This window comes from Diceros bicornis, chromosome 10 (assembly GCF_020826845.1).
Source record: "Diceros bicornis minor isolate mBicDic1 chromosome 10, mDicBic1.mat.cur, whole genome shotgun sequence".
Taxonomy (NCBI): Eukaryota; Metazoa; Chordata; class Mammalia; order Perissodactyla; family Rhinocerotidae; genus Diceros; species Diceros bicornis.
This window is the reverse complement of record NC_080749.1, coordinates 43779613-43801706: the sequence shown is the minus strand read 5'-3', so window position 1 is coordinate 43801706 and position 22094 is coordinate 43779613. Positions and strand designations below refer to the sequence as shown.

Genomic DNA, 22094 nt, shown 5'->3' with positions numbered 1-22094 from the left:
ATGATGTCAGAAAGTGTACAACTTCAAATTCATGACAGATAAAAATTCCATGTTTTAACAGCCATATTTAGTTTATTTGAGTGGGGGACCAGATGTAAATGTAATCTGCAATACTATCAACTCCAGGGCTCATAGACAGCAAGCTAATATTTATTTGTAAGTGCTCTAAAAATTATTTGTGAAAGCTGCATAAAAAGGATTCTATAAATGTATTATGATTTTATTTTAACAATTATTCTACACTACAATGGAAGTACATGCTCAAACAAGACACCTCAGCAGTATTTTAAAGCAGTAACCACCTAGCCAATTTCTGTATGTTCTATAGTTTTTCTAATCCACTCTCCCTGTGGTTGAGCAAAATCGAATTGCCTCTCACATTTGCAGACAGCTCTGTGAAGGTGATAATAGAGCTGCTCCCTGCTGTCATGAGGCAGGAAATAGGAAAATGGCATATGGGGCTAGAAAGAAAGAAATAAAAAAAAAGAAAAAAGAAAGAACGAACGAACCAACGAACAAAAAAAAAAAAAAAAAGAACTAAACAAGAACAAAAGATTTCAACAAAGAACAACTATAACCCAATAGGCTTTGCAAGTCAATCTCTTTTCAGAATCATTTAGCATATTTAATCATTCATCTGTATCCTCACTCCAAAAATGCGAATGTTTGATACCAAGTCTTTGGGGCAAGTTTTCATTATCTAAAATATTTGGAACATTCAACTCCAAAATATGTCCTGCACAATGCCTACAAAACAGAGCTCTTTAACCAGATTTTTAAAATGTTGTGCCAATCCCAAATTCACCATTTTAAAATAAAGGAAGGGAGAACAATATTTATAAAAATATTAATAAAATGTGTATAGCAGGCTTTTAGCAAGGTTTAACATTCCTAAATCTACGAAATAAAAAAATCTAAAGGTAAACATTTATGATTAGACAATAGCTGTAAAAGTAGAAACAAATCTTTAAATAGTTAAATTGCTAATACCAAGACACACTTATCGACTTGTACAGAGTTGTTTGTTTGTTTAAGTAAACACAGAGGGTTTTTTTTGTGTAATTAAAAGTAATGCTTTAAACAAAATAATTTTTACTTAATGTATCTGTAAACAGAATGTGGCAGTAGATGCTAATAAAGACAGAATCTACTCTACCTTTCCTTTCACACTCTGAATGGGATCCACAACCACTGCCACAGCTCTCTCCGACAAAGCTTCAAAGCTCTGCTGAGTGTTGATATCCACACCAGAAAGCCAACAACCAAAGCCAGGGTGACTGTGATACCAACCAACAACCATCTCAGGCCTGAAACAAAGAGGGCATTCAGCCGTTCAGAACAGAACAAGTAATACATTTATGATATGAAAAGAAACAACACACTAACAGGGTATAAATTAAGAAGAGATGAAAAACACACAGGTGTGAAAAAGCACCATTAGAAACACTGAAATCACACGCCATATTATCCAGAAAACATGGAAATGAATAAGTGTGACAAAGGAGTGCTATCATTAAGAGATGCACATTAGCAGTGGTAGATAAGGCTTTCAGTTTTTCACCTTGTTACCACACTTTCTCAGAGGCAGTTTTTACCCTTTCAGCATTCAAGCAAATATCTACTCTTTAACTCCTTAGCTCTGGGAGTTGGATTTTCCAGGCACAGTACATTTTTAACAATGGACACCAGGATCCACTGTTGTGAAAGGATTAAATATCAATTAAACCAGCAGTAGAACCAGGAACTCAGTCAAAAACCAATTTGCACTGTTCTGCTCAGCTGCTGAGCCTTTTGCTAACATTAATTTTGAAGTTTTTTCCACAGTAGAAGAATTTGAGCAAGAGAATGACAACTATTGAGAGATTTAACCTGGGGGAAAAAACTTGAAGAATATTTGGATTCTGCTTTCCCTGTCTTTAACACTCATATGCCTATAAATATAATTAAATATTCAGAATCTTATTCAGTTGCAACTATCACATACATGGAACACACAAGCTCTTTCAATTATAAGTGACTAGAGAGTAACTCCATATGCTAAACAGAGGGAAGCTACAGCCCAAGCTTACTACTATGTGAGAGTTGAGAATTTTAACATGAGGCAGTTTTCTGATTAGCAAATTTCTTTGATTCTAGAGGGAAGAAATACTAGATAGGTGGTGCACAGCACTGATAGAAATACTTTTACACTAACTGTGTGGCTTTTTTTCTAGGAATGATATTCATAAACTATTCAAATAATATTCAAAACCAAAATTTTGAGATACATTTCTGAAAATATTTCCCATTAACCCTTTATATGATCATTTAAAATACCTTCCTGTCTGCTTCAACATATCCAACATTTTGGCTTGGAACACTGGATCAACTGCCTCCACACTGACACCCTGGTTCAGAAAGAAAGAAAAATGATTAGCTTTTGTAACTATGAAAAAAACCTCTACATTACAATGTAAATGAACAAAAAAGCTACCAAAAAACCCTATGTATATTATTTTGGGATACCAAAATAATTTTATAGGTTTTGATACCCATATTTGATACCCACTCATGTCATTCAATTATAAACCATACATCAATAAACACTTGGCTTCTAAAATTGCCAAGTACCAAACTGCTATTAGCTAATGAGTTAAGACAATTTTCAGGATCCTTTAAGAGCTTATGGCCATGGTTATACATATACCAGAAATATCAAATAACTCGAGCAACTATTTTTTGGTTAGACCTATCTAGGCAAGCACACTTCCTAATGCCATCCTCTGATAACTGATAAGCACTATATCTCTTCCATCTCATCTGAAGTTCTACAACTATTAAGCTATTAATACAATCAACAGCCTAAAGTCTTTTTAAGTAACATAAACATTTTGAAGAAGGAAAATAATTTATTAGTTTCCCAGAGTTGTTTTTGTTTGTTTTTTGGATGGGTGGGTTGGGAGGTGAGGAAGTTCAGTGCTTCCGTCAGGACTACTTGGTAGATTAGGTGGTTAGAGGGAAATACATACTTTTGAATATTACCTCAAACAGAAAAGCATCCACAAAAAATTCCCCACTAGAGACAATCTGTAACCAAGTCTTTTACGTGTCACATTACTTTGCTAGTTCAATCAAAAGAAGATTTTAGAACATGGAAGAATTAAAGGCATTCATATCATCTTATTGGTGATAGATAACTGCTATTACAGCTCCCACAAGGCTTTCTTCTAACATCAGGAATTTAAGTCTAATCTACTTAAACAAACCAGTTAACATAAGCACTTCTTTCCCACCAAAACAAACAGTATTTCGAATTCTAATTGAGAATGCATCCTCAAGAACAGGGGTATGCAATCTGCTGCCTACAGGCTAAGAACGGTTTTTTTACATTTTTAAAGGGTTGTTAAAAAAAAGACAACCAAGAATATGAGACAGAGACATATGTCTTTACAGAAAAAGTTTGCTAACTCTTGGGCCAGAAGAAAAACTTTCTAATTCTACTACATGGAATGAAATGGGGACCAAAGTCTTCTATTTTATATTGTCAAACAGCATTCACTAGGAAATAATGACATTAAAGCCTAAGAATCCTTTATTATAATGGATATCCACATAAGGACCACATGTAACAGAAATAACAGTTAATTTTAATATGTATTTTATATATTCTGACATGAAAAGATAGATGAAAGTAGTAATAGTCTCAGATTTAAATCTAAATCTTTGGTTAATAGGTAGCATATTTCTCTATGTCCAAATGCACAAAATAAATCTCCAGGCGGGCAAAATCAGCAGATCCAAATGAGTTTAGCTCAACAAACTGGTCTATTTAGAGAAAAATTTGCGTATTTTTCTATATTTTGCATTATTTACAAATACACTGCATTCTGCAGCAACTACTCCATTAAAATCACTTATTATATTATATACATATATATTACATTATTTAAAAATACAATTTGTTTTTTTCTAATATCTACTTTATCAGAGTATACTTACAGTAAAGAGCCTCAAACAGAACAGCTTTGTGACAACAATTTCTTTAATCCAGATATTTTACAAGGCTTGATGAATGTTGTATGTTAGAGAAAAAACATTCATCAGAAAAGTTTACATATTATATTTTTCTAGGCAAACAGATGAGAAGGATGTATGTGTTATTTTTTGGAAGGCAGACAGAATGGTTATTGTTTTTTGGCCACTTTCTTTAAATCTAAATGCATACCTATCTATACAAGTCTAATGCATTAAACAAAACAGCAAAACAAAACAAAAAAACTTCCAGAAAGAACAATGCATTCTAACCAGGTAGAGTAGATGACTTTCAAAATCTGTATGGAGTATGCTTCTCTAATAAACAAATTACCATGCCTGGGCAAAAAGAACTGAAGTTTGCCATGGTTTTTTTTTTTTCAACTTGACATTTTGAAAAGAAAAAGCTTAAGAGTCATTTATCACCATATATAGAACATTAAAAAAGGGCCATATTTCAAAACAATGGGAACAAAACATGAGGACTAGATAATATATGTGAATTAAAAATCTAATTAAGAGAGTCTCTGAAATCTTTCAAACCAAGTGTTCAAACTAATCAAACTAAATCCAGTAAATCCAGTATGATATGTTAGTTAAAGCTGACGATACGAGTAAAGGGATTTAAAATGTTAGCATCATGCAGTTTGTGGACCTATATGGAATTCATGATGTATTTAAAAGACGAATTATTTAATTCAATACCATGATGAATTTTTCCTATCAGGAAGAGAAAATATAATACGATGAAAGTTATTTTGCATAGGAAAAGAAAAAAGTGACACATTTACTTGCAGCAGGCAACCATAAAAGTACTCACTGTTCCTGACTGTGGCATAGCAAACACATCAATCACTCTGACGGTGTAATCATCAACAAATTCTCCAAGCATCAGACCCATAACTTCCATTGGAACTCCAGCACGACCATGTTTTAACATCTGTAAAGAGGAAGACATGTGGACACAAAGCTTTGAGATCTCTGGTCTTTTTTTCTTTAATTAACAACCTAATTTTGTTTCAGTAGAAATAAAACACTCTTACAGCTGCATCTAAAGCAATAGCTTATGTCTGAGAGGGTTAAGGTGACAAATATTCCAAAGTAAAAGATACAGTGAAAGCAACAGAGCTCTTTAAAGCAAGTAACTCCATTCAATACTTACTTTTAACAGTGCCAGGGAAGAGATATAGACTTGTTCTGCTGTGTCCACTGCAGGAGCATCTGTAGGTGGTCCCTAGAAACAAGTATATCAATTATTATAAACACACAGAGTTTATGAGTTTAAAATTAAAATTACATGTTATATAAACTTGATTGTTTTAAAAGAGTTTTGGGAAAATATGTCAAGTATCCTCTTACTCAGGTACAACACAAATAAATCAAGACAAGTTTGCAAATATCAAACCTGTAGAAAACAGATCAAAGTTAGTACTCAGGCAAGTGTCCAATGGACATAAACTTAAATTTTAACAATGCTAATCTACCTCTGCTACAAAATAACTACAATGCACAATGAGCCATGTTTCTTACCACAATGTGAATATAAAATGCTGCTGGACTAGCAGGCAGAACTGAAAGATCAACATAAACAGCAAATTCTCTCAGCTTCATTTCCAGCTAAAGATAGCATGCAGATTATGGCTATGTGATCTCTTTAAGGAGAGGAAGGTAAAGCAGAGGGAGGGGGGCAGAAGACTTCTAATCCCTGGGTGAAAGAGCTGTAAACAGCGTACTCTGCATTTCACCTGATGAAGTTGTTCCCTCCCCCAATACAACAACAGATTTAACACAATTGCCCCAGGTGTGAACAAACTGGTTGAAACTGGTGTAGCTAACATAAAAATACTTGCAAATCCTGACCCCTACCTTTAAAACAAACATTACTATTAATCTTATTACAGGCTAAGGAAGATACTATGTTTCTCCTAAAGGATTCTATCTTCTTCATCAAAAGCAACAAACCTCTTCTGACTATAATATTCTGCTGCACAAAGTAAGTTACATCAGTCCTTACCCTAAAGATGACTACAATCTTATAAACGTAATTCTGCCCCAATCAGTGCACATAGAAAACTTCTTGCTTTTTAATACTGGGAAGTCTGGGAAATTAAAATGAGATGCAATTTATAATTGCCAGGTCCTGTTTTGCTTCAAGTTCCCTTTTCTTGACAATATTCTATTATAAACTACGTAACGAATATGTTAGCTATCCAAATTGTAAGTCAATATTCTATCTCACTTTTATGGGTCTACTTATTAAAATTAAACAATTGCTTTACTCACTACATTTCACACTTAAAGGTTTACGTGTACTTTGTGCTTCTTCTTGTCTATTTATATGCTAAATTCTGTGATTTTGTTTTGTTTTGTTTTAAAAGCTCATAATATTTACTAGAAGCATTAAGCATAAAAGGTTCTAGAAAAAGTTTTCTCTAAATATAAGAATCACATACAAAAATTATGTACAAAATGGTGAGAAAAATCAAATCCCTCAAATTTTATTTTTAATAATAAATGCCAGATAAATTTAAAAACCAACTGAATTCTTCATCTAGTACCACCTATTGGAGATTTACTGCTTGTCTTCCAAATAGATAGGAATCTCTTCAAGAATGAAAATTCTAAGGTAAGCTAAAGTGCTACCATGCCAAAACATTTGTTGCGGTCATCCTATAAAACAATTTTGATATGATAGCTTTATTCATCTAACTAAGAAAGTTAAGAAAGTTTAAGAAAAAAGGTGAGGACAGTAGTAAGTTGTGATAAGAGGTTTGGGGGAAGTAATACTTTAAGGTCAGGATAAAGAACACTGTGTTCATAAAAATTATTTCCTGGATCCAAAGCAACTTAAAAAAATACATATGGAGAAAGAATTTAAATTGGTATCTAGACTATAGCTATTAATACAGCCTCTCAACCTGCCAGAAAATACTTTTTAAGAAAAAAAAGAATAGGGAAGTAAAACATCACACCATCACCAAAGTGTATTAATGACAAAGTCCAGAAATGATTTCTTTCTTCACGCAAGAAGAAATACTCTGTTTTGTTCAACATTATATATGACCAGTACCTAGTAAAGTGCCTGGTAGTTGGTAAGAACACGATAAGTATTGGTTGAAAAAAATGAATGAATAAATTGAAGTACTACAAGCCAATGAAACTGCTCTCTCTCAGTTATAACCTGTGAGAGAAAGCAAGGCATATGCAAGTAGATCTCAAGATCCTTAGCTCCTCTCACTATTTTCTTCTGGTTCAGAAACATACTAACAGAAAACCATGTACTAAGAGAAAACTATGCAGCTGTTTCTCTATTGGGTGAGTGCTGTTTCTTTGAGACACCAGCCAGTGATATTTCCTGTTGGCTCTTTCACTCTATTACTACTCTGTTTCTTGATCTAGTCAGAGACTAAATTTCCCAGAAACAACTTGGCAAGAAGTAGAGAAGGGTTTGCAGTGGTGAACTGCATCCTAAATAAAACAGTAACCCATGTAAAACACTGTCTATGGGACAGATGTTAAGGCCCTCTGGTAGCAGTGAATACCTGAGGTTATCCCTGTTCTACATGCTCACCTGTCCAGAATAGCACACAACCAGGCAATGAAAGAGAAGAAAGCCCCATTTAAGACCCTAGAAACTGAGCTAAGAGAGATATGTAAGAACCTGTACAGCTGTACATCAAAGATGACCTGAGTTGAGGAAAATGCGGGGCTATGGACAATTTACACACATTGTCTTTTGACAAACATTCCTGATTCCTGACAACATTCTGATGACTCAAAGAGAGGAAAGTCATCTAAAAATAGGAATCATAAACAAAATTTTAGAAAACTATTTGGCAGCAGTGAAATACAAGAAAGTTTCCTATCTTTAAAATAGTAACGAGGACAGATCAAGATGAAAAATAATTAAGAATTAAAAATCACATTGGAGGAAACAAGGGTAAAAATAACATGACAAGTTTAATTCAGTGATATAGAATACAAACTTTAGAAGATGTCTCAGAATGTAGAGTAAAAAGTTAGAAATGAAAACTATTAGAAATATAATGATACTAGAGGACAGAAAGGAGATGTAAGCTAAGAAATACAATTGTTCCTAAGGATAAAATAAGAAATGGAAAGAATGAATAAGTAAAGACAAAGCTGAAGAAAACTTTCTTGAATTAAAAAAAAAAAAAATCCAACTTTTGGATGACTAAATGTCAGACAATAATCAATGAAGAAAGTATTAAACCTTGAAAACTCCTATGTAACTCTTACTTACGTGGATAACGCAAAATTTCTAAAACCATACAAGTAGGAAAACTAAATAACCTGAAGAAAAAAATGCAACTCAGGTTGACTCTGGATCTCTTTGCGACATTAAATGGCAGGAAACAAAGTTTCAGAGTTTTTAAGACAGAAACCCTGTGAGTCAAAAATTTTATACTGAAATAAAAAAAAGGCTGAAGGCCTACCAACATTACTAAACATACAAGGGCTCAGAAAATACGATTCTATGTATCCTCCTTCAAAGAACTTCTTGAATAAATGATCCAGCTGAGCCCCCACAAATCAAAATTAGAACCTTAAAAATGGAAAAGCCATTATAGAAAAAAAACCTGTTAAAACCACTGAAAGCAGTTAAAAATAGAGATAGATCTAAATAATATAAATAACCAGGGTCCAACACCACAGATACTATCCAAGTAACTATATAGGGTAGTGGAGAGAAATGAAGTATACAAAATTCTCTATTTCACACAGGACGGTGAAAAAAGATCTGTTTAAGTGTTGACTTTGACTATTATAGAAATATGGATTAAAGAGCCTTTTGAGCAACCTTAAAATAACCATGATAAACATTACAACTGAATGTTCACCTTACCAAATCACTGGAGAAGAAAAAGCAAACACAACACTGACAATAAAAAAACAGTTGGGAACCAAGAAGGAAGCAAAACAAAAACAGCAAACAACGTAAGCTAAGATCAAACATATTGATAACGAAAAATAAAAATGAATTAAAGTGCCTTGTTAAAAGCCTCTCATAAGGGGTTTAAAATGGAAATTCATGTATACGCTGCTTACAAATAACAGTTAAAACAAAAAGATTGGCAAGATTTGTCAGTCAGTGACATACTTATATTTCTTTCTGTAAAAGAAGCCACAATGGCCACTACGTTTCATTCACCTTGCCTTTCCTATTATATTAATAGATTTCCCAGTATTAAATTACCTTTGTACTTCTACAATAAATTCTTGAAGTTTGATTTACTTTTTTATTTTTATTTAGGGTTCTTGTTTCCCTGTTCATAAGTGAGACTGGTCTGGCATTTTCTTTTTTATGTTAAATTTGTCAGGTTTTGATATCCTTATGCTAGATTTATAAAATAAATCGGAAAGTTTTACAAGTTTTCATTTTCTATGCTCTGGTAATATTTATATATATACTAAATTATCCATATCTTAAAAATTTGGAAGAGTTCATTAGTACAACATTTGGCTCTGAAACAGATTTTAGAGCAAACTTATAACTTTTTCAATGCTATTAATAAATTCAGGTTACCTGTGACTTGAGACTAGATGAAATATTATATTGTTACAGAAAGTTTCATTTCATTTAGATTTCAAAGTTATCACCACAGAACTGAACATATTCTATTTTTTCATTTTTAATTGTTTAATACTGAAAAAATTTAAAAGTAAATTTTTCTCCATATCACATTATATCACCACTCAGATAGATTGATGATTTACACTTAAAAAAAATCAAATCATAACAAAAACTATGCTAAAAATATTGGTGAAGGAAACACTTCCTAATTCATTCTATGAGGCCAGCATTACCCTGATACCAAAGCCAGACAAAGACACTACTGGAAAAGAAAACTACAGACCAATATCTCTTACGAACATTGGTGCAAAAATCCTCAACAAAATACTAGCAAACATAACTCAGCAGCATATTAAAGGATTATACAAATGGGATTTATCTCTGCAATGCAAGGATGGCTCAACATATGAAAACTGACCAACCAATGTATTATACCACATCAACAAAATGAAGGGAGGAAAAAAAAAAGCATGATCATCTCGATTGATGCAGAAAAAGCATCTGACAAAATTCAACACCCTTTCATGACAAAAACACTCAACAAACTAGGAATAGAAGGAAATTATCTCAACATAATGAAAGCCATATATGGAACACCCACAGTGAACATAATACTCCATGGTGAAAGACTGAAGGTGTTTTCTCTAAGATCAGGAACAAGGGCAAGGATGCCTGCTTTCATCACTTCTATTCAACATAGTACTGGAAGTTCTAGCCAAAGCAATTAGGCAAGAAAAAGAAATAAAAGGCATCCAAATTGGAAAGGAAGAAGTAAAATTATCTCTGTTTGCAGATGATGATCTTATATGTAGAAAACTCTGAAGATTCCACACACAAAAAGCCTGTTAGAACTAATAAATGAATTCAGCAAAATAGCAGGCTTCAAAGTCAACACACAAAAATCAGTTGCATTTCTATACACAAACAACAAACAATTTGAAAAGGAAATTACAAAAACAATTCCATTTGCAATAGCATCAAAAAGAATAAAATACTTAGGAATTAACTTAACCAAGGAGGCAAAAGACTTGTACAATGAAAACTACAAAACATTGCTGTAAGAAATTAACGAAGACAGAAATAAATGGAAACACATTCCATGTTCATGGATTGGAAGACTTACTATTGTTAAAACATCAAGACTATCCAAATTATGTAGATCTATAGATTCAATGCAATCTCTATCAAAATCCCAATGATGATTTTTGCAGAAATAGAAAACCCATCCTAAAATTCATATGGAATCTCAAGGGATCCTGAATAACCAAAACAATCTTGAAGAAGAACAAAACTGGAAGACTCACACTTCCTAATTTCAAAACTTACTACAAAGCTACAGTATTCAAAACAGTGTGATACTGGCATAAAGACAGACATATAGACCAATGGAAGATGATAGAGAGTCCAGAAATAAACCCTTGCATATATGATCAAATGATTTTTAACAAGATACCAAAACAATTCAATGGGGGAAAGGACAATCTTTCAACAAACGGTGCTGGGAAAACTGGATATCCAATGCAAAGAATGAAGATGGAACCTTACCTAACACCACACAAAAATTAACTTCAATGGATCAAGAACTTAAATTTAAGACCTAAAACAGTAAGAGAAGAAAACATAGGACAAAAACTTCATAACACTAATTTGGCAATGATTTCTCAGATATGACACTAAATGTACAGGTAACAAAAGAAAAAACAGACACACTGGACTTCATGAAAATTAAAAAAAACTTGTGCATCAAAAGACACTATCAACAGAGTAAAAAGGCAAGCCACAGAATGGGATAAAATATTTGCAAATCATATATCTGACAAGGGATTAATACCCAGAATATGTAGAAAAACTCTTAAAACTCAATGACAGCAAAAAAACCTAATTCAAAAACGAGCAAAGGACTTGACTAGACATTTCTTCAAAGAAGATATATGAATGGCCTTAAGCACATAAAAAGATGCTCAACATCACTAATCATTAGGGAAATGCAAATCACAACTATAATGAGATACTACTTACATGCATTAGGATGGCTACTACCCAAAAAACAGAAAACAACAAGGATGTGGAGAAACTGTGCACTGCTGGTGGGAATATAAAATGTATAAAACCACTGTAGAAAACAGTATGGCAATTTCTCAAAAAATTAAAAATAGAATACCATAAGACCCAGCAAGTCCACTTCTGGGTATATACCCCAAAGAACTGAAAGCTGGGTCTTGAAGAGACATTTGTACACCAATGTTCACAGCAACGTTATTCATGATAGCTAAAACGTGGAAGCAACCCAACTGTCTATGGATAGAGGAATGGATAAGCAAAATGTGGTATATATATATATATATACAATGGAATATTATTCAGCCCTAAAAACGAAGGAAATTCTGCAATATGCTAACACATAGATGAACTCTGAGGACATTATGCTAAGAGAAATGAGCTAATCACAAAAAGACAAATATCGTATGATTCCATTTATGTGATAACGTACTTAGAGCAGTCAAAATCGTAAAGACGGAAAGTATAATGATGGTTGTCAGGGGTTGGAGAGAGAGGAATATGGAGAGTTATTGTTTAGTGATGAGTATAGAGTTTCAGTTAAAAAAAATACACACACATACACATGTATATATGAATGTCTATCTGATCTGGGTGAGGAAACACATTCTGGGTACAAACCTAACTGATCAAATAAAACAATAGAAGACTGACAACATCATCTAAATTTTCTGAATACTAAAAAAATTAAAAAGAAAGAAAACCTGAAAAAATAGTTGCCTCATTTATGAAAAAAAGTCAATGCACAAGTTAACAAAATACTACAACCTTAACAGAAACATGGGCAAAGAATACAAAGCAACTAATTACATAAGAAATACATGACGAAATAAATATGAAAAATGTTCAACATCACTAGTTGACCTTCTTTAATTAAGAAATGCCAATTAACACCTTAAGACATTGTTGTTGTTTTTCTATCAAAGAAGCTTTACAATGCCCAATTTTGGAGAGAATATAATAAAAAAAGACACTCTCAGTACTACTGGTAGGAATGTGAATTGGTGTAATCTATCAGAAAAACAACTGAGCAATGTATATCAAGGGCCTTATAACTGTACAAACTTTTTGACCTATTTCTGCACTCCTAGATATTATTTAAGCAAATAAGCAGAGATGTTTGCATGAACCAGAACATTCATAGTTCTTTTAATAATGCAAATAAACCTAGAAACACAGTAATAACTAATAATTAAAAAATATTGTTGAAAGCCTCTTTCTCTGAAATCTCTGATGGCTCTCGCCATCTTATTCAGCAACATTACCTTAAGCTAAAAGTACCCTAGCCTTCTGCTATACTAAATATTTTTAACTTACAATCTCGAAGGAATCCTCTCCTAATTTGAAAAGAAAGCTAAGAGAAAGGAGCCTGGCTGCTAAGTACATTCACATGGAGGCAGATTTTTCCCCCATCTTGGAGTGTATGATAACAAAGGGAGGTAAATTAAGAATTAACCCATAAGACAACCACATAGGCTTCAATGTTTACCAGCACGAAGTATTTTAGAACACTTAAGGATGCAGCCTTTTTTTGCCAGTTCTTGACTGTATGCAAGGGATTCCACTTTAGAAAGTTCTTCATTCTCAAAATAGGAGCTACCAGTACAGGAAACAGACTTAAAATTATGACATATAGGAAATGTTCAAAAGGACCTGATGAAGCTTGGAAAAGATTCAAGGTACAACAGCTATCTTCAAACATATAAAAAAAGTTGTCACACAAAGTTCAGACTAATAGTGTTTCAAGTGCAGTCCTTGAATCAGACGCATCAGCGTCACCTGGGAATTTGTTAGAACTGCCCATTCTTACTGACTCAGAAATTCTGGGGGCAGAACCTAGAAATGTGAGCGTTTAACAAGTCCTCCAAGTGATTCTTATCCTGGCTTAGAGAACCACTGATTTAGACTATATATATAGTTCATAAACTAAGGGCTAACAAGATGAAGCATTGGGGAGATTAAATTTGGGTTCAATGTAAAAAGGAATCTTGTATTGGTCCAAGCTATCTAAAGAAGAGTTCAAGTTAATGAGTTCCCTGTAATTGGAGTTATTCAAACATGTGTTCCAATTGGTGAAAATGTTATAGAAGGGGTTCAAACATTTGGTGACTGATAAAATCAGATATTTTTAGGTTCCCTCCTAAATTACTACCAATCATCATATTGTCTCCCAAGGGAGACATCTCAAATTCAGTGTCTTCAAAATTCAAAACATGTTTCTCTACAAACTAACCTTCCCAACTTATAATTCTAATTAATTATCTTGAGTCTCAAACTAGAAACCTAGGCAAAATTTTTGCTGACTTTCCTTCAGTCCTGATATTCAACATATCACCAAGTTTTATCAATTCTTTGTTATTCTACAGTGTGACAGATTTTTAAAATATTCATTTTTGGGAAAAGAGTTTCAAGAAAATATCATCCAAAGAGTTTCCTCCTAGTCAAGTAAGTTTGGAATATGCTGCATATCCACCCTACCCCCCCAAATTTATGTTGTATGTTAGAATATTAAAGGCTCTAAGAAAAATCCTGGAGTGGAAAAAGTCTGTTTATCTTTGTTTAACCTAAAGTTTTCCGAATCATTGCATGGGCCACATGGTCCTCTGAGAGAAAATCTGGAGTTTCTTTTTCAGGCTCTGAAAAAATTTATCATTTTTTCAAATGTGAGGCAGAGATCAATCCCAGGCTCCAAATAATATTTAAGTATTTACCATGTGCCTAGCACTTTAGCTGTATGGTTAAACGAAGGCTTCAAGAAGCTTATGATGCAGTTTAAAAGGCAGAGAAAACACACATTGGCAGAGATCACCAGGACTAAAATGCAATTACTGACTTATAGCAACATGCACTTTCCACTACAGCATGCCACCCCATTTTCAGATGACCAAATCTACTTTTATTCTGGAAGCTCAGTTCCTTTCCATTGTTTACAATTTTAGAATCCTCTGCCACCTGGAGCCATTTCCTATTAAAGAAAATGGAAATAAGACTTGGGAGGTTCTTCCATCAAAAAACAGTCAGTATGCCCACTGAGAACAGGGAATACTTCAGAGCCTCCCCATACTTTCTAAAATCTAGATGGGCACAGTGGGCTTTGCAGAGCAAAACACACTACTGGATTTACTTATATAACAGTACTACATATGCTACTACGAAAACAAAAATATGCCTTTTTATTAAAATATACTGTAGGATATTTAAGTCACACAAAACATTTGGGGTTGTTTTGTTTTTTTTTAATCACAGCATACAAATGATAGAAAATAATAGTTCTCAAACATATCACCTTGTTCAGACAACTAAATCATGGTTGTATATACGTAAGCATACAAAATTATTTGAGTATTACCTTAACGTATTTTAAAGAACAGAGTTAATGTACACAACAAAAATAGGACACTAATTTATTACCAAAGTAGAGGTCTCAAGTAAGAATTTTCAAGATAATTCAGGTGCTAGATGGCTATACTAGGCAAATAAATACATCGACATAAGCTCTACTTCAAATGTTAAATAACTCAAGAGAAAAAAGTATGAGTCAGTGGATTCAAGGAGAGGAAACGTAGCATTCCACTGTATATATATAACCACATCTTTATCCATTCATCCATTGATGGGCCCATAGGTTGCTTCCAAGTCTTGGCTATTGTGAATAATGCTGCAATGAACATAGGGGCACATTCATCTTGTCAAATTAGTGTTCTTTCGTGTTCTTTGGATAAATACTCAGAAGCGGAATAGCTAAATCATATGGTAGTTGTTTTTAATTTTTTGAGGAATCTCCATACTGTTTTCTATAGTAGCTGCACAGTTTACATCCTCACCAAGAGTGTACGAGGGTTCCCTTTTCTCCACATGCTCTCCAACACTTGTTACTTCTTGTCTTTTTAATAGCCATATCTCATTGTGGTTTTGATTTGCATTTCCCTAATAATTAGTGATGCTGAGCATCTTTTCATGTGCTTGTTGGCCATCTGTACATCTTCTTTGGAAAAATGTTCAGATCCTTGTATGGTATGTGAACTATATTTCAATAAAACTGTTAAAAAAAAAAAAGGAGGGGAAAAGTATACAGTAGGAGCAGTCAGGGTAATGAAGTGGTAATGGGCACAGAGATGGAGTCCCAAGATTGGGAGGTGTTACCCAGCAAAACATACACAACGATGGTTTTATCCCTCCCCCACAGAACGTTTCTAAGTCCTTTTAACTACCCCTGCCCTCATGTCTCATATTTACAATCCTATGACTTTAAGGAAAAATAAAAGATTTCACAAGTGGAAACTGATACCAACTGTTTTCTTAAGTTAGACTTCATTTGACTATTGTTAGGCTATGTTTACGTTCAGCTAAAATGGACATGGCGATCATATATAACAACAAATTATACATGTCCCATTTACAACATGAAAAAAAATCCTAATAAATGTACAGAATTTGAATTACTTCAGTCATCTTTCAATTACTGGGAATTTATTATGTTTAAGAAACCAAGCTAAATATTGGGTAAACTAAGGTGAAAAACTGTACAATTATGTAAATAAAATGAAAACCTGGGTCCAAATATTTTTTGAATTTCTTAAATTGGCTTAGGCTGTTGCTACTATAGAAAATAAGTAATGGAGAAAATGTTTTCTTTCTGGTGCTTAATAGCACAGCTCTAAAATTATCAGCTTGTACAGTGTGTGAACTATTCAAGTTAACTCTGATGACCTTATAACAACTATTTTACCACCATAATAAACAAGTACAGAAAGTCATTTTTTTGGAGATTGGACATGATATAACTTAAATTTCAAGGTCCTTTAATAACAACTATTAATAGAACTGAAGGCACTGGTATAACTAAAGTGGTATTAAGCAAAAGAAAAAATAAAATAAAAAACTAAAGAAACCTAGTCTGTATTTCACAAAATGCCACTACAAAACAGAAACACGTCGCTGACAACAGAAAATAAGAAACTTCTGAATGTTCTGCAACTTTATAGTCTACTGTTAAAACTTAAATGAATGTTACAATTTGAAAATTGTAATACGATCTAGTTATATATTGCGGTAAAAAATATGGAACTAAAATGCACATAACACCCCTCATATAAACAAGATAATTACTTTTGCTAAACAAATCCTCAATACTCAATACCAACAACCAATTTGGAAATCACTTTAATAAGTCTGACACTTTAAAATAAGTTTGTTTTAAAAGGAGGGAAAATCCATACCTTTAAACTGACTAAGAGTATAAGTCAGCAATCTAACAGAACTATAGGGTAAGTAGGTGAGCCATATGCACGAGCAGTGCAACCAACCTTTACACATACATGAAAATCTATGATATAAAACCTATTATATAGGTATACATAATATACCTATTATAATACCTATTATGGAGTCCACAAAGGCATCAAACTTACCTCTGTACGATGAGTTTTGATTTGCCAAACTTAGTAAAATAGAAATTATCATCCAGGTCCACAAATTTTAAATGTGGTTAAATTAAATGAGACATGGATTTTTTTTTTTTTTCCGTTTGAAGGTTAAAATCTGATCCAGCATAAAAAGCTGTGACTTTTACTTGGGCAGCCCTTGTTGACTAAGTGTTAAAAAAAAGGCATTTGCCATTATAACAGGATAAAAACTCACGCCTCAAAGTGTTACCTACTCAGGCCTTTTAACAAATTTGTTAACACTATTAGTTATATTACTCCACCTTTCTCTTAGTGTGAACTGGTATCAATTATTTAGCCAATTTTATTATGTTATTAAAATACCTGCTGATTAAACATGAACCAAAGTGTCACTTAAAAGAAATGTAAAGTAAATAGTATCACTGAACTGCAACACTCCAAAAATATCTAAAAATATAAAGTTACCTTGGGAAATGACTTAAAACATTTCAAAATTTGTAAAACAGTTGTTCTAGGATTAAAATTACATAGGACTTATTTTTATAATGGCTGTTTTAAAAGTATATATTTGGTCCTGAATTATAGAATTATTTTTAAAGGTCTGTTAAAATATGTATTTTTCAACAAAGAGAAAATAAACTTTATTAACAAATGAAGGTGACCATATTTTTAAAAAATAAAACCTAACTGTATAACATATTGAACAGCTGACAAAAAATAATTCTTAATTTATGGTATCCAATATAACCCTCAAGAAATTCTGTCAAAAAATTCAAAAATTTGATGAAACCACCACCTTCAGTTTCCTCACTTAAAAACTACAAAAAAAAAAAAAAAAAACTGAACACAAAATAAGCAAATTTAAGTATATACAAATAACTATCACTGTATTGTTTATCTCCTACCCAGCAAGGTAAGAAACAACCTTTTAATACTTTAATTTTGTGAGTATTAAACAACTAGTGTGAAAAACAAGCTGCATGTAAACTATTTCTACTGCCTGAGCTTCAATGACTAGCTGAGGCAACCTGTTATAGGAGGTGTTAATTGGCAATAGGAGTACAAGTCAGAAGCATGTTCCCCATCGTCCTAACCCAGCAAGGCTAGGTCATTAAAGTGGAAATGAATTCTTTCATGTCGACTTAACCCTTTCAATGCATGATTTCAGCTGTTTTCTCTCAATTAATTTTAAAAACTTGTTACTTTTTAGAGTTAAAAAAAAAAGTTCCAAAAAAAAAAAATGTCCTTTGGCTGACAGTTCCAATGACTATATTATTCAGAAGAGAAGAACAGAGCAAGCTAATTGCAATGTAATATTGCAACTCTTCCCTCTGAAAAACATATAAACTAATTGTATTTGCTTATTTTATATTGCTTTATTTATATCTGAAAAGAAGATACAGGATATAGTGTTTAGAAATAGCTCGGAACCATTTAGTCATATAGGGTTTTCATTTACATTTCTATTTAAGGACCCAATGACTGTGCCGTGATGATAACTTAATCACCTTAACCTTTGGATAGAGTGGTATTAATTTTTTTATTCCCATAATGTCCATATAAGAATCCCCAATATAAAAATATTTTGAAACATATATAAGTTAAACACCCTTCTAATTATGTTTCATTATTCTGATAAGGTGCACAGTCACAGCATATTCTGATGACTGGTTGCCAAAAAGCCAAAATTCCTTTTATGGCATGATCTCAGAGGTTTCCAGATGGCACATTAATTCTTTAAAAAAAAAAAAAAAGAAAAAGACAAAAAGAAGGAAAGAAAAATAAGAATGGAAATGTCAAAATAATGATGCTTTGCTTTTGAAATGCCATATTTATAAATACTAATATTCCTATATATTTTTAAGCATTATAGGAATTTAAAATAAAAGTTATATAAATATTCTAAATATTACGATTAAAAAATTAACATACATATGCTGCATCTTTCATCTGAGTAATCTTAAAAGCATTTCCTTTAATAAAAATAATATCAGAGTAAGAACCAAACATCAGAAAACCTATAATACCTAACACTATGTACCTTGTGATAAATAAATAAAAAACTACCAACATGACAATGGAGACTTAATTTCATCCACTGTTATAATATAGCTGGGCTCTCGAGTAACTATAACCAACAATACGCTTATTAGAAACTTGATCAGCAAGGGCTTAGATAATAATGGGCAATACAATGGTTCAAGGATGTCAAAAAATGGGGAATTATACTATATTCCTATACCCTACGCTATATTCCTCACCCACCTCCTCCTTTCAAGTCTTCCAATTATTTGACAAACTCAGTTCCTGCTTCTCTGAGAACTGACTTTCTTTCCCTAGGCCTACTGAGCTCCTCCAATAGAGTAAACCTAAGTAGCTGCCCTGGAGCCAATATTTTGAGAACATAAAAATTTCAGTGGGGAACAGGCAGCAGGGTGAGGCAGTGTAATAGCAGAGGAGTGGGGGAGATGACACCATTACCTGGTTATAAAGACACCTGATCAAAGTAACTAGGGGCTGGTGGCCTAGAGCACAATGCCCAACTGTGACATTTCTTTCTCTTTAAGACCATCCTTGATATTCACTTTGAAACAATTTTCACCTACTTAAAAATGTGTGTATATGTGTAATATGCCGTAAGCACTAATCACTTTAGACATCTATGAAATCTGTCTCACCAGAATAGGGGCCAACTGTCCCCCACTCAGGGTGACTTTCACTCTGCCCTATAGCAATGAGGAAGGAGCAAGCACAATGATTGACTACCTTTGTTATAAAGGAGGATCAGTTAGTCAAACTTCAGAAACCATAAGATAACTACAAATGTTTAGGAGCAGCCAAAACATGCTATCTTTTTAAATTGAAAATAGGGTCCCAGAATCAAGCAGAACCTGGAACGTCCTATAACAAACAGACCATTAAGAACTGTTCCACAATAGACCCTACAACTGGCTTTAGAGTTCTTATAGTTATAGGTGGCCCTTTTTTCTTTAACACTGTTCAACTACAGTACTATTTATTTAATATTTAAATTACAAAACATGTAAATATAGTCAGCCACAAATGAACTGGTTATTTTGGGAAGCACTCATAACTCATTAATTAGCCCATCTTCTAAATTATACTATGCAAAGCCATGTATGGAATGTTACACATTCATACACATACATAGAATGCATGCTGTTATTTATTCACTCAACAACCACAGACTTGAGAGCCCACTTGCCATGTACTGGCTATACGAAGGTAGACAGGCCTTCCTCTTAAAAGATTTACAAACTAGAAGGCAGGCAAGACAGAGAAAAACCATAAATGCAACACAATAGATTAAGTGCAAAAACAGAGGCATGTATGGGGGCACAGAAGTCAGAACAATCTATTTGATAAAATCCTTCCTTATGCTAAGAATTGAAGAATAGGTAGAACTGTTCCAAGCAAAAAAAAGTGAGATAGTGGTGGGGAAACGCATTTCAATAAAAGAAAATGACACACTGAAAGGCACAGAGACATAAAACAGCAATCATCCTGCACGTGACCATTCAAAGTTTTTTAAATAAAATGGGCTAACTAAAGCATGGAATCTTAAGTCAAACATGAGTTAACATTGCTTCAATTTCAATGGATGTTTTCTGAGGATGTGACTTTTTTAAAAAGGCCATCTTTAAAAGAAGTACTTTTTCTTACCCACACTTTTGACTTTATAAAAAACATTCAGCACTTTAGAATACGAATCAAACAGTCTGGAGTTCTCTGACATGCTTAAAAGAAATATACAGATATAAGACAACAAAAGAAAAGATGATGTGTTTTTCCACACAAAATGTTATCTCATAGTAATATGTAGTGTCTCTTCGGTTTATAGAATTTGTACAAATATTATATCTGACTCACAGTCTTGAGGCCAGCGGCTATTTCTCTTTAACGTACAATTCTCAGAAAAAATATGCTTTCAGCAAATAATTCTCTCAACAAATAATATTATAAAAAGCTGATTATCTGACATCCAAGCAATGGGTACCACTGGAAGAGAAGACAGAGTTCAAGCCCGGGATTAGGTGGATCACTGATCAAAGAAGCTGAAGGTTAAGTGGATGCGACTGTGATCAGCTGTTAGAGCCATTAAGCAGCCTAAAAGCCAGGCCCTAGAGGTGCTAACACAGAATACTAATAACCTTGCCTGTTTGGGTGTATCTTCCTTTATATTTCCCCACAACATAATATTTGCATCTTGCTCTATATTTTTCAAATATGTTATTTATCTGATCTAATGAGAGAAGAGAAAGACCAAGGAACAATATATAAGAAAAAGAGAGCACCATATAGAGCAGAGGGAATGCAAAAAAAAAAAAAAAAAAGCGGGTGAATGTGGGTATGGCTAGGAGGAAAAAAGAAAAAAAAAATGCCTTGGGAAAGCTCTCTGTGCCACATGCTATGACATGTACTAGGTACATGATGAACCAATTAGATGTGGTGCTAGTCCTTAAAAATGTATGTAAGAGACAGATAATATGCAGGTAAATATAAAAGTGAACATATAATTGTAACTTGGGTTTGGTACTAAAATAACAGGAAAGAGAATAAGCCTTGGGGGTAGAATAAAAACAAGGTCTTATTTTCAAAGAGCCTCTCCAGAAAGCAAATAAGCAATGAACATGTAAGCCAGTGGTTCTTAACCTGTTTATTCCTCAGAATCACCTGGAAAGTTTGAAAAATTCTGATGGCTGGGCCCACCCTCTGATTTAAATTGCTCTAGGGTGAGGCTCAGGAATTCTTTTTATTTTTAGCATCCCAAGTGATTCTAAAGTACAGCCAAGGTTGAGTACCACTGATGTAAACTTATAAAGCAAAGGACTTCATTATTGTGAGGTTAATGAAATGACTGGGGTGAGTTTGCCCAGCTAGATGGCTAGGAATTTCAGAGGTCTAGAGCCAACTGCCAAGCGTATCACATTCCATATTACTATAGGGTTTTATTATCATTTCAACTCAATGATATACAGGTTTTACAAAGGCTCATAGAAGTA

General features: G+C 33.3%; 1 protein-coding gene across 1 annotated transcript in view; it reads right to left on the bottom strand.

Annotated features, from left to right (window-relative positions):
• Positions 1 to 22094, bottom strand: part of PSMD14 (proteasome 26S subunit, non-ATPase 14) — a 92918-nt gene that overhangs the window by 36430 nt on the left and 34394 nt on the right. The window contains exons 4-7 of the mRNA XM_058549097.1: positions 5174 to 5245; positions 4832 to 4951; positions 2317 to 2387; positions 1157 to 1307 (exon numbers count right to left, since the gene is read on the bottom strand). Of these exons, the coding sequence (XP_058405080.1) occupies positions 1157 to 1307; positions 2317 to 2387; positions 4832 to 4951; positions 5174 to 5245 (414 nt within the window). The remainder of the gene's footprint in view (positions 1 to 1156; positions 1308 to 2316; positions 2388 to 4831; positions 4952 to 5173; positions 5246 to 22094) is intronic.